At 46.6% G+C, this 12,906-nt stretch overlaps 1 protein-coding gene across 4 annotated transcripts in view; it reads right to left on the bottom strand.

The window, feature by feature from the left end:
• DHRS7B (dehydrogenase/reductase 7B) overlaps window positions 1-12,906 on the bottom strand; it is a 61,454-nt gene that overhangs the window by 19,077 nt on the left and 29,471 nt on the right. Inside the window, exons 2-3 of one of the 4 annotated variants that reach the window (XM_043583360.1) lie at window positions 8,845-9,093; window positions 2,276-2,454 (exon numbers count right to left, since the gene is read on the bottom strand). In XM_043583360.1, the coding sequence (XP_043439295.1) occupies window positions 2,276-2,429 (154 nt within the window). In that variant the 5' untranslated portion in view covers window positions 2,430-2,454; window positions 8,845-9,093. Of the gene's footprint in view, window positions 1-2,275; window positions 2,455-5,220; window positions 5,529-7,941; window positions 8,272-8,844; window positions 9,094-12,906 lie in introns of those variants that run through there. The other 3 variants (XM_043583359.1, XM_043583358.1, XM_043583357.1) reach the window with 3 other exon arrangements.

Genomic DNA, 12,906 nt, shown 5'->3' with positions numbered 1-12,906 from the left:
GCAGGCAGAGCAGAGCCACCAAGGGCAACCCGTGGCCGTCCTCCTCTGAAAGCTAAGGTGCAGCAGCACCTCCTTGGGAGTCACCAACAGTGGCGCCTGTACTTGCCACGGCTGGGTGAGAATCTGCTCCCGTTCTGACTGGCTGGAGTGGGGAGAGATCCATGGACTCTTGTCCCTAACATGTTACATAGGACACAATATAAGCAGGGTGATTTGGAATTTGGGAAAAGGCTGACCTAATATAGGAGATACACACACACACACACACACACACACACACACACACACGTATTGTTTTTCTTTCAATTATATTTTCTATTCCCTTCCCAGTCTTGGTTTCCAGAAGAGGAACCGCAGAATGATAAAGAGGACAGTGTCCTTCTCCAACATTCCCATATCAGAGTACCTGCAAGTTACCTTTCCATCCCAGCCAACTCTCAAATACTGTTCAAGGACTTTAAAAAAAAATGCTTCTCTCTGAGATCAAGAGAAGTGGCTGCTGACTACCCTATATATAGTAGCTGAGTAAGGTCAGAGAACCGACTGTGGCAAAGGGCCTGGAGGCAGCTGTCCCCACGCAGGTCTAGATATCTAATGACAGACCCAGAGTTCACCCCCAGAGATCTCATTTAAAACATCATAGCAGCGGGGCGCCTGGGTGGCGCAGTCGGTTGGGCGTCCGACTTCAGCCAGGTCACGATCTCGCGGTCTGTGAGTTCGAGCCCCGCATCAGGCTCTGGGCTGATGGCTCGGAGCCTGGAGCCTGTTTCCGATTCTGTGTCTCCCTCTCTCTCTGCCCCTCCCCCGTTCATGCTCTGTCTCTCTCTGTCCCAAAAATAAATAAAAACGTTGAAAAAAAAAATTAAAAAAAATAAATAAATAAAACATCATAGCAGCATGCGGATGAACCTACCTACAGCTTTCCCAGGCTCCCCCTGGCTGCCCGCAAGCCACTTACCCAGCAGACGAGACCCCATCTGCTCCTTTATGTTCCTGCAACCGCCAAGTGCTTCCCACCCCCGCACAACCATGCTGCTCCCTTCTCTGGGCCCATCTGCAACACCCTCCCTGTTGGCCCGTGCTTTCCTTTCCCTGGCCATCCCCCCCACAGGTGATACAAGACGGAGTCCTGGAGTCAGACATGGGGTTTGAATCTAGAAGTCCTAGGGCAAGTCTCTGAATCTTAGCTGCAAGGATTCAGGGAGATAAAGCACAACCCAGCACATTCGTCTGCCGGGCCTCAACGGGAGCATCCGTTACTGAAATGTCAACATGCTGAGGTAAGTCCTTGCCCCTCTCCATCAGACTGTGAACTACCTGAGACAAGGCACCCTGTCTTTTATTTGTCCCAGCACTTTTCCCAGAGCCTTATAAATCAGAGATGTTCCATCAGCGCTGGCTGTGCTATGGTACCAACCGACAGATGCAGCAGGGATGGGGTTACCACGACTCTGGGTGCCTCTCGGCCTTCTTCCATGGAACTGAGCCCCCATGCAGATGATATACTGGTGTCGTGTGCTCCGTGTGCAAGTGCTGAGAAGGAGGAAGCTCCATAGGACGTGCCTGCATCTGTCCTTGGTACTGTGCCGAAGTCAATGCCCATGTGTGCAAGGGAAATGGCGGCAGCTCTACAGACTCATCTGTACGAGGCAGGGGGCGGTGACTGACTCTGGGCCTGTGTACCGGCACAAAGTTCCTGGGGCCGAGAGGCTCATCGCGTTCACCAAAGTAGGTGGAACTAACCTGGAGAACCCAGGTGAGGCACAGCTGAGGTATCACTTATTCTGTTTCCAGTCCCGCCGAGGCCATGCTCAGCTAGAGGCACAGCCCCAGTGACAGGAAGGTGAGGAGAAGGGGACACCAAGGCCATGAACTAGGGATGCTGGCTGAATCCAGGAAAAGGCACATTTCGTTTGGCCCTCACAGAGATAAAAATGTTTTTTTAATGAGTTGTCATATTTGAAAATAGGGAGCCTTCACATAAAAATCCCTATTTCCACAACCAGCAGCTGCCCACTTAGACGAGACACGTAGTGTCCGGTTCGCCACATTCTTCCTCGTGGATTCTACCCCCCAACACTGATGCTGAAAGTCAGGGACCATTTCTCATTGCACTTAAGCTCTTGCTTCTTCCAAGTGGACCAGAGACAGTGACATACTCTTGTTCCCCAGTCACCTAGCCTGTGTCACTTATTTGCACCTATGCAGCCGAGCTGCTCCTCGAGTCTGGGCCAAGTTCCCTGCCCCTCCTGACAGCACTGGCCCCAGGACCCACCTCGCCCCAGGCCTGAGGTAGCGCCTGTAATGACCACCACAGCGTTCCGGAGGTAGGCCTTCATTCGCATCCGCTGCAGCAGCTTGAAGAGGCTGAAGATTCCCACACAGCCAAAGAGCAGGGGCAGGATGGCCGTAGAGGTGATAAAATCCATGACCCTCACCTTCAGCAGACTCTTCCTGAAAGAACCCAAATCCAATGAATTTGTGACAAAATAGGAAAACTCAAGAGACCTGCCAGCCCTCCTCCCCCTAGACTGATACAGAGCCCAGATTTCTCTCGCGCGGACTTTAGCTCTGAACGCAACAAATGTCTTTCTAGGCCCCGTGCTCTATGCTGACTGCTCAGCATCATGGAACTTGCTTTCTCTCACTCTGGCTGACATGAGCAAACAGCAAAGCCACAGACCTCGCGATGCCTCTCAGGCGCACAGCAACCCCAGAACAAACTGAGGGAGCCATTCGGCACAGCACCCGGTTACTTATGAGTATTCCAGGAGGCTCTGGCCCGTCAACGCTCACCTGAATCTCCTTCAGAAGCCTATTTAGGGGAGCTTAGGTATGCCCATTATCATTTTCAACCCCTATTTGTGAAACTAGAAAACATTTTTTAAAAAGGAAAGAGAAGGGGCACCTGGGTGGCTCAGTCAGTTAAGCATCCAACTTCAGCTCAGGTCATGATCTCACGGTTCGTGGCTTCAGGCCCCACGTCAGGCTCTGTGCTGACAGCTCAGAGCCTGGAGCCTGCTTCAGGTTCTGTGTCTCCCTCTCTCTGCCCCTCCCCTGCTCCCACTCTGTCTCTCCCTCTCTCTCAAAAATAAACAAACGTTAAAAAAAAAAAAAAAAAAGGAAAGAGGAAACTACCAATCCATATACTCCTCCCTAACCAGATGGATGTTTCTGGATGGGGTGTCCTCTGGATGGTCTCTGCGATGGCCCACAAACATCCTCCTGGCCACAGGCCTCACAGACACCCAAAGGGAATTCAGTGCACAGGGGAGCTGCCCTTTGCCAGGCATAGGCACAGACTTAGGCTGTGAAGTGGGCTGTCTGGCCGTGCACCGTGCCAGGCTCCTGCTGAGCATTCGCTGGTGAGCCACCGCCAGCCGGATGAAATCAGGGGGCCACAGGAGTATTTGTGCATCAGTGGCAATCAGTTCTTAGGAAACACATCCATTCCTTACACAACCGCCCCAAATTTCCTTGCTCCCCCAACCTTCCTCGATTCCTTGTCACTCATCCATGCCCCTATGCCGAAAGCAAGCTAAGAGAGGAGGGAGACACAGAATTAAAGGAAGGTCAAGAATGAGCTAGTGAGGAGCAACACCATGTCTGTCACTTTGAAAGAGATGCCCTGTAAGGCGATTTGACACACGGGCTGAGTCTATTACACAAAAGGCCCACTACCCACAGTCCACCTCCAGGACCGGGATATTATCAGCATAATAATCCTGTCCAGGAAGGAAGAGACTGGAAACCAAAAGCAGAGCTCCTGCAAACCAGTCTAAAGCTTTTAATTATTCATCAGATTGGGAGTAACTACATAAAAACCATCACTCACCTGCTGAATGCCCCATGTCCTCAACTCCATATATTAAAAAAAATACATTTCTGCTTCCATTCCCAAAACAACATCACCTCCGTGGACACCATGAAGCCAGGAACCCACTGAACCCCAACACCGATCCACTTATAGGCTGAGTTGGCTTTGATCCTGAACCTTAGGATCAGGGTGAGTTGTCCTGATGTAAGTTAAACTGCTCGACTGCAAAAGAGTTCTGCTCGGATTTGAACTGTCAACTCAACTAGTTTAGTATTTGGTTTATTTTTTCATCTGCCTTTCCAAATATATCCAATTTCTTGGTCACCATAAAAAATTACCATTCTTAGCAAGCACCTGTAAAAATGACTGTTTCCCATCAACCTCTACTTATTCTACTTCTGAAAAATCCCCAACTACTGTCTGCTAAGTGGTTACATTTCCCTCTCACCCTACACTGTGTCAGGCCTACACTTGGATGGACTGGCAATTAAAGTGGCTTCTAAAGTGCCCAGCTCTTTTCCAGGGTACTAATGGCACCATCCCCTGCCCACGGCTGGAAGCCGAGGCCAGGTATTGGAGCTTACAGGTCAGGCCGAGTCCCAGGGGGAAATGCTAGGACCCTAGGACCCTCTGTCTGGCACCTGGGAAGTACTCAGAAGCAGGTACTTAGAGCAGGTACCAGTGCCTCTGCAGTTTCATGGGTTTGTGAGTGCTGCCTGGGGATCTTCACAGGGCCCAGCCCTGAAGACCGAGGCTGTAGGAGTGTTTCCCGAGGATGGGAGGGATGAATTCTCAGGGGGCAGGAATGATTGCCAATCTGTTAGCGTAGCTTTACCAGAAGACTATAGCAATTAGAAAACACAGGTAGACCCCAAGGTAATTATAGCTCAGAACTTTCATGTAATAAATTTTGGCGCAGAGAGCTTTCAACCCAGCAGGACAACTGTCTAGGAAGAGCTTGATCCCACTGTAATCCCAGATCCTTGTATCAGGCAGGTCCCCAGGTGGACCACCCTGCTTGGCCCAGAATTACCCAGGACCCGGCCACTGCCCAGGATGACCAGGGAGGTGAAGAAGGGACTCATGAAGGGAAAACAGGCCTCGGCGCGTGGGAGGGGGCCCAGAGCTCCATTAGGTCAGCTGGGTGGAAACAGGTCTGCATACTCCTCCACAGGCCCTGGAGACCAGAGTCTTGTGAAGCCTGCCCGTTTCAGACTTTCAACCCAGGGCTGAACCAGAACTCCACTGAAGGCTATGGGGGCCTGTTGCCCCCCAAATTCAGAGGCTGCAGAGACCACATGGAAAACACTAATGATGGCAAAGTGACGGCAGTGCAGGAGTTACAAGGATGAACCCTCGAGCAGCCTGTCTGGGTTCCCATTCTGGCTCAGCCACTTACTTACCAGCCTGGGTACGGGACCTCACCACTCTGGGCCTCAGTATCCTCATCTGCAAAATGAGGGCATGTGAGTGCCCACCTTGCAGGTTGTTGTTCTGAGGTCAGATGAATTAATACGTGGAAAAGCGTGCACAGTCTCTAGAAAAGGGGAAGTGCCCGGTAAATGTAGTTGCCGTCAGCATCATCATGACCCACAACTAACTAAAAGCTCCTGACCCAGGAACTGGTCTCACCCGCAGTCAGGTTCCCAAGGTTGTCTGAAAGAGTCCCTGGTTTATGAAAACTGGTTTCTTCCAAATGAAGGAAATTCATTAAACATAGAGCTCACTGGAGTTTAATTCTTATATCTTCATAAACCCTTTGGTTTAATTACATTAACAACTAGGAAAAAAGGCACCCCAACTCTGTCAGAAGTCAGGATCCCGTATGCCAAGGTTTGTATTAGAAAATGCGGCTGCCAGAAGAGTTACCGAGGCCAACACAGCAAGGAGAGAGCAGACAAATTTCAAACCGCCCCTGCCACCCTTTCCTCGCGCCTGGGGAGGAGCGGGATGAAAACCCATCTAGCGAGGTTCCCCCCAGAGGACAACGACGCTCCCAACAAACTGCATTTTCATGCACCTATTTAAAACTCAAGCCAGCAATCTAGGTCACGAAGAAAAGAGAGAAAACTACACACCGTCTGGTACACTTCTGGGATTCCTTGAGCACCTGACACAACATCGCATGCCAGCCTTGGTCTCCTGGCCCTGGGGACCACTTTGCCTGAGGCAAACATGGCACCACGTTAATGGGATCCATCCTCGGCCCACGGGCCGGCTTTCTGTGGGGAGAGCGCACATCTGCATTCAGTCTGGCGAGTCATTAGAGTCAGAATGCCAAGTAAATTAGAAATCAGCACCAGTTGCGCCCAGCTCACTCAGGATGATGATGGTGGCAAAAGACATTCCAGAGCAAGCCATTTATTTGACAGCATCACATTCAATTTCAGGGTAGGTATTCAGGTCACTTTCCTGACCAGGTGAAGGCGGTCATATTGACGATCCCAACTCTCCGGGAGTTTCTCAAGTTCGGAAAGACCTTCCCCCTCGAATTCCACTCTGCAGTGCACGTGGCCATACTGACGGGCCGCTGGGCCACCAGGCCTCTCCAGTCTCTGAGCATCAGCTGGGCCGGCTCCTCCCTGTCTCACCCTCAGCACTCAGGATGTTCAAGAGAGCAAGGCATGGAGGTAACTCAGCCCTACCGCCTTGCTGTGGTGTCCGGGGGCATTCTCCAAGCAAAGAGACAACTTCAAAGTGGAAGAAAGGAATTGTGTCCTGGCTGGCCACATTTCCAGATTAGGAAGTAAATCTCTTCTGTAAAACAGAGTCCAAGGGGGCCTGTGTACTTTGAAAATGACATTTAAGAAGGATTTTAATGTGTTTACAAGTTTTGCCTTTTATACCAAAATGCTCAACTGCTAGTTTCAGACAGAACTGGGAAGGCAGGACTGACGGCATAAAAGAGAGTGGGGAGAAAAATCTAGCTCACAATTTCTAGCATTTGGAGATCAGCTCGTAGATAGAAGGGATAGCCCAGCATCGCTGTGAGCCAGAGCAGAAAGTAGGGCAAGTCACAAAAAGAGAGTGAGCTCAGAAAAGGAAAAAGGCAAGATAGCCTCCCTTGGATAGGAACCACAGATCACACATGGTCTAGATGTGCGAGTGCACTGCCTAATAGAAGCGTATGCACTCACAGTCATGTCTACTCTCTTCATTGACAGGGAAGTGACCTGAAGCATGACCTTCCAGTAATAAGCCACATCAACCCGCATGTAGAAGTTAGAGAGTTTAGGCATTCACGCACTAAGCTCGTCCACCTGTATCTTCACATACCACAGACTATGGAGCTCTAGACCTAAGTTAAAAGAGGGTAAAGGTAGAAAAGTTCCTCGTGGGTGAGTGTTACATGGGCCTGGGCAGCCAGAAAGTTCATGGGTTCTCACTGTGACTTTGAAATTCAGCTGTTCCCTTATTCTACTGAGACATTCCTTTTGGAACCTCAAACTAGAAACAAGACGATCTCCAAGTAATCGACTCTGCGCAGAAATGTCACTTTAGCGTTATTCCATTCCTCATCCTTTAGCCGCAATTCTACGTTGCATTTCACAGATGCAATCTGTTCCTAAGATTCCTTTCTTCTCTCGAGCAATTATAAAAAATAATTTGAACCATCAATAAAAACAAGTTGTGGGAATCTACTCAGAACCACACATAGAAATTAAACCATTAACAGCCACATCTGAAAATCAAAAGAGGGTATCCAAAAGCTCTCCACAGTTCAAGAATAAAAATGATTTCAGGTCTGAAATAAGGATTAGTCATGGAATAATGTGCCATGTTATGCACAAGAAAATCGGGCTAAAGGGCAGAGAGGAGTTCCAACTGGAAGGCAGGACGCTGAAATCATGCGGCAAGGAGTGGCTTAGTATCACCAAAAGCAGTTAGGATCCCGTTCCCACAAACCTACACCCGCTCTTATATTTCATAACTGACGACCAGCTCTAAACAGCTGATCTACCAAAGGTGACATAAGCTATGGGTCATGCTTATGACCCATATCTGAAAATACGTATCTATTTTCAGAAAGTAAAAGCAGAGAAAGCTGCTCTTTTTTGGTCTAAGCATATGAGCAGCAGCAGCTAAGGCTGTCTTCAACTGGAAAGAAAAAAACAATATCCTACCTCAAATGACAGCTACTTTGCCAGTGGCGGGTCCTGGTGCCAGCGTCTTCTTTGGTCTTTTGACCTGGGACAGAGTGACTAAGAGTATAGGCCAGAGGACAACTTCAGGTCAGCAAGCCCTCTCTAAAGCGCCGGAACGGGCCACTGACAAGTGACCTGGAGGGTGTACTTTGGGATGCCAGCCTTAGGGCCCCCAGTTTAAAGGAGTGCCGGCTGGCATTAGTCAAGATAAAACCAAAAGGGAGGCCTGAGACTATTTCAGACCGGGCTCCTGAGCGCCCACTCCCGGGAAGAGCAACCACGCTGAAGCGAGCCCTGTTCCCCAGGGAGACGCTGAGCACACATGCTGCACAGCAGCCCCAGCCAGGGAGGGCGGGAAGAGAGGAGCCAAGCACAGCTCCAGACCCTGCAGGGCAGGCTACCTACACAAGGACAGGGCACGTTTATTAGAAACCGGAGTCTTAGTTCTGCTTTTTAAAAACAGCACTCATGATGCCTACCTAGGACCTTGCCCCCCCCCCCCCCCACACACACACACACACACACACACACACAAAACCCAATTTCGGTGTCTAACATGCTTTATAAAATGAATCAGGTATTACTGGGAGATGCAGGAGTGATCTCACCACTTTCCTAGAAAACACACGAGAGGCCCTGACAGAAACCAGACAGCAAGTTCACTGTGAGGGTGAAGCAGAAAAGGCACCAAGTTGGCACTTGGGGAGCTGGGTTCGAGTCCACCACGTCGTGTACTTGCTGTGTGACATGGGCAAATTTACCATCTGCAAACGTGTACTGTAATTTCAAAATGGGGATGGTTATTCCAATGAGAAAACACATAGGGAGCATCCTCTACATGCTAATGTTCTGAACACACATGGTGCTGACCCCTAAACTCACCGAAGAAAGGAAATTCCTGGAGAAGATCTGCGGAAGGAACTAGGCAATGGCAGCCAAGCAGGCGGCTTCGAGGGTTATTCGTGGTTAAGTATGTGTGGTAAAGAGACCAGATGGATTACTTTATGTTCATTCACACCTCATTTATCAAGCGCCATCCTGTATCAGACTCAGCTAGGACTGGGGTGTAAGGCAATGAATGAGGTAGACATGGTTTCTGACCTCGTGGAGATCACAGCCAAGATGAGGAGGCTGACGACAAAGAAAGAAATACAAAAATTAAGTGATTAGAACTGTGATAATGAAAGAAACAATCATTGTAAAACCACATAGTGGTGTCCTGTCTAAAGGACAAGCCTCACCTGAAGCTTTAATTCAAAGTCAAAACAATTCAAACCACTGTGCTGGCCACACAACACACAACCTGGCCCAGGGCAGCTGCTAGTTTGTGACTCCTGAGTTTTAGATTATTACCTTAAAAAACTACATACAACAATATGAGTATGACAAACAAGGTGCCATGTAAACATAAAGTCAGGAACCCAGTGTGTTTAAAAGGAGCTGGTAGGGCTCAAACCAGAGTATCTAACAGGAACTGGGCCTGGGCACGAGCTTCAGAAATAATCATACAACACAGTAACTCACAATATTTGTATTCAAACTTGAGCACAGTTGCCCTCCGTATGTGCTATGGTATAGATTCATTCTACAAACATTTACTGAGCACCTACTGTGTGTCGATTTTTCCAGGGTCGGTGGTACAGTGAACAAACACAAAGTGAATCATTGTCCTCATGGAGATGACGTCTCAATGGGAGAGACAAACAGTAAAAAAACAAATAAAATGTACACTAGAAGGATTCTAGGACAGGGCACCTGGGTGGCTCAGTCAGTTAAGCATCTGACTTCAGCTCAAGTCATGATCTCACGGTTCGTGAGTTCGAGCCTGGCATTGGGCTCTCCGCTCTCATCACAGAGCCGCCTCTGCCCCTCCCCCCTCTTAAAAATAAAATAAAACATTTTAAACAAAGAAGAAGAAGAACAAAAAGACGAAGAAGGATGCTAGGATAGTGGTGGAGTAAGAAGCACCAGGAATCTGTCTGCTAACCTCCTCAATAATCGCCCTGGCAGAATGTTTGGTATAACTGTGTATTTTAGAACTCTGGAATCTATTGAAGGCTTGCAAATTCTCTGAGAAGGCTTGTCTGGTAAGTTGTAGTTAATTTCAGTCAATTTCAGCTGTAAACACAGTAGCAGCTACACAGGCTCCACCTCAGGGACATGCAGCTGTGCACCACATCCTGGCGCAACACAGCCTGCTGGAATGAGGGTGGGCAAAAAAGACGCTCTGCTCCCAACACTATGGATTTGGGCCTGACTGCTGATTGCTGCTTTCTTTTTTTTTTTTTTTTTTCAACGTTTTATTTATTTTTGGGACAGAGAGAGACAGAGCATGAACGGGGGAGGGGCAGAGAGAGAGGGAGACACAGAATCGGAAACAGGCTCCAGGCTCCGAGCCATCAGCCCAGAGCCCGACGCGGGGCTCGAACTCACGGACTGCGAGATCGTGACCTGGCTGAAGTCGGACGCTTAACCGACTGTGCCACCCAGGCGCCCCCCTGATTGCTGCTTTCTGATCACAGAGGTGGGCCACCATTGTGGTTGCACCTCCCTCCATTGGAGCAAGCATCTCCACCTCTGGATGAGGTGACGACCGGCTATTTAAAAAGCTGGCAGCATGTTATCCTCCCTTCACTTTCCTCTTTTTCTCCTTTTGGGAGCCATTAATTAAAGAGTTGGACATTCAAAGGCAACTGAATGTGTGGGTAAAATTAGAAAGTGACCACGCATGTCCAAGGAAAGTAGGCTTTTAGAAAACTAGGCTCTTAGAAAGCCAGGCTTGGAAAAGACCTGAGAAGACCTTAAGTTTATATATCATGCTGATCCCTGGCACAGACACATCCTACAAAAACAGGGAAGCTAATTAATTAATTAACAAAAAAGAGGAAACACTAGGGAAAAGAGAAAATCTGATTCCAGAGTTACCAAGTTATTAGATTCAAATGTCCTGTTTTCAACAAAAAAGTCAAAAGGCATACAAAGAAATAGGAAACCACGGTCTATTCAAAGGGAAAAAGACAACAGAAACTGTCCCTGCAAAAGACCTAAAGATAGGTTTACTTTACAAAGAAAGATATTAAAACAACTGTCTAAAGATGCTCAAAAAAAAAAAAAAAACAAAAACAAAAAACTAAAGAAAGATGTAGAGAAAGTCAAGAAAATAATGTATGAAAAGAATCAAAATATCGAGACAGAAAAAGAAAGCAAAATGAAACACTGGAATTGAAAAGAATAATAACTGAAATGAAAAATTCACTAGAGCAATTCAAAGGAAAATTCGAGCAGGCAGAAGAATCACCGAATTTGAAGACAGGACAATGGAAAGTATTGAATCTAAGAAACAGGAGAAAAAAAAGATTGAATAGAAGTGAACGGAGTTATAAGGGAATCACGAGACACATCAAGCCGACCAACATACACATTATAGAAGCTTCAAAACCAGAAAAGAGCAAGGGGCAGAGGGAATACTTGAAGAAATAGTGGCTGAAAACTTCCCCACTTTGCTGAGAGACACGAATAAAACACCCAAAAAACTCAAGGAGCTCCAGGTAACATGAACTCAAAGAGAACCATACCAAGACATATTGTAATCAAACTTCCTTAAAGGCAAAGACAGAGACTTGTCAAATATAAGAGATCCTCAATAAGATGATCAACAGATTTCTCATCACAAACTTTGACAAATATAACGAAGTGGGCACCATACTCAAAGTGCTAAAAGAAAAAATTTGTCAACCAAAAATCTTGTATCTGGCAAAATCGTCTTTCAAAAGTGAGGGGACAATGAAGACATTCCCAGATAAACGAAAGCTGAGATAGTTTATCAGTAGATCTGCTCTGCAGAAATGTTCATGGAAGTCCTCTCCTACAAGGTGAAATGAAAAGACACTAAACAGTACTTCAAAGTCATATGGAGAAATAAAGATTTCAGTAAAGTTATATACATGCAAAACTATAAAAACTGGAATTATTACAACGGTTTGTAACTCCACTTTCTATTTTCTACATGCTATAAAAGATACATTTTTTAAAAAGTTTTTTTTTTAAAGCTAGTCTTATTGTAACTTTGTTCTGTAACTCTGAATCTTGTTTCCTATATAATTTAGGAGATTAATGCATTTTAAATTATTAGTTTAGTCTTTGGGAGACACACAATGTATAAAGACGTAGTTTTGTGACACAAACAACCAAAAGGGATAAGGGCTATAAAGGAGAATTTTTGTCTGTTATTAAAGTTAAGCTGGTATAAAGTCGAATTACAGTGTTACAACATTAGCATGTTAAACATAACCCCGATGGCAACCACAAAGAAAATTACTATAGAACATACACAAAAGGAAATGAGAAGAGAATCAAAACGTTTCGCTACAAAAAAATCAACTACATGTAAAAGAAGACAGTAATACAGGAAATAAGGGGAGGAGAGCAGAAAACAAATAGCACAACTGCAGAAGTCCTTCCTTATGTAATTACCTTAAATGTGAATGGATTAAACTTTCCAAAGGACAGAATTTGGCAGAATAAATAAAAACACATGATTCAACTACATGCTGCCTACGAGAGACTCACTTAAGACCCAAAGACACAAAGAGGTTGGAAGTGAAAAGATGGAAAAAGATACTCCATGCAAAGAGAGAGAGAGAGAGAGAGAGAGAGAGAGAGAGAAAGAGAGAGAGAGAGGAGGGGTGGCTACACTAATATCAGACAAAACAGACTTTAAATATATGAAGTAAAAACAGACAAAATTGAAGGCAAAACAGACAGTCCTACAATAGTAGTTGGAAACTTTAATATCCCACTCATAATAATGGAAAATACAACCAGACAAAAGATAAGTAAGAAAATAAAGGACTTAACACAATAACTAGGTCTAAAAGACGTATAAAACACTAGCTAACAACAACAGCATGCACATTATTCTCAAGTACACATGGGACAATTTTC

The sequence above is a fragment of the Prionailurus bengalensis genome, chromosome E1, assembly GCF_016509475.1.
Source record: "Prionailurus bengalensis isolate Pbe53 chromosome E1, Fcat_Pben_1.1_paternal_pri, whole genome shotgun sequence".
Lineage (NCBI taxonomy): Eukaryota > Metazoa > Chordata > Mammalia > Carnivora > Felidae > Prionailurus > Prionailurus bengalensis.
The sequence above is the reverse complement of the archived record's forward strand: the minus strand, read 5'-3'. Positions and strand labels throughout refer to the sequence as shown.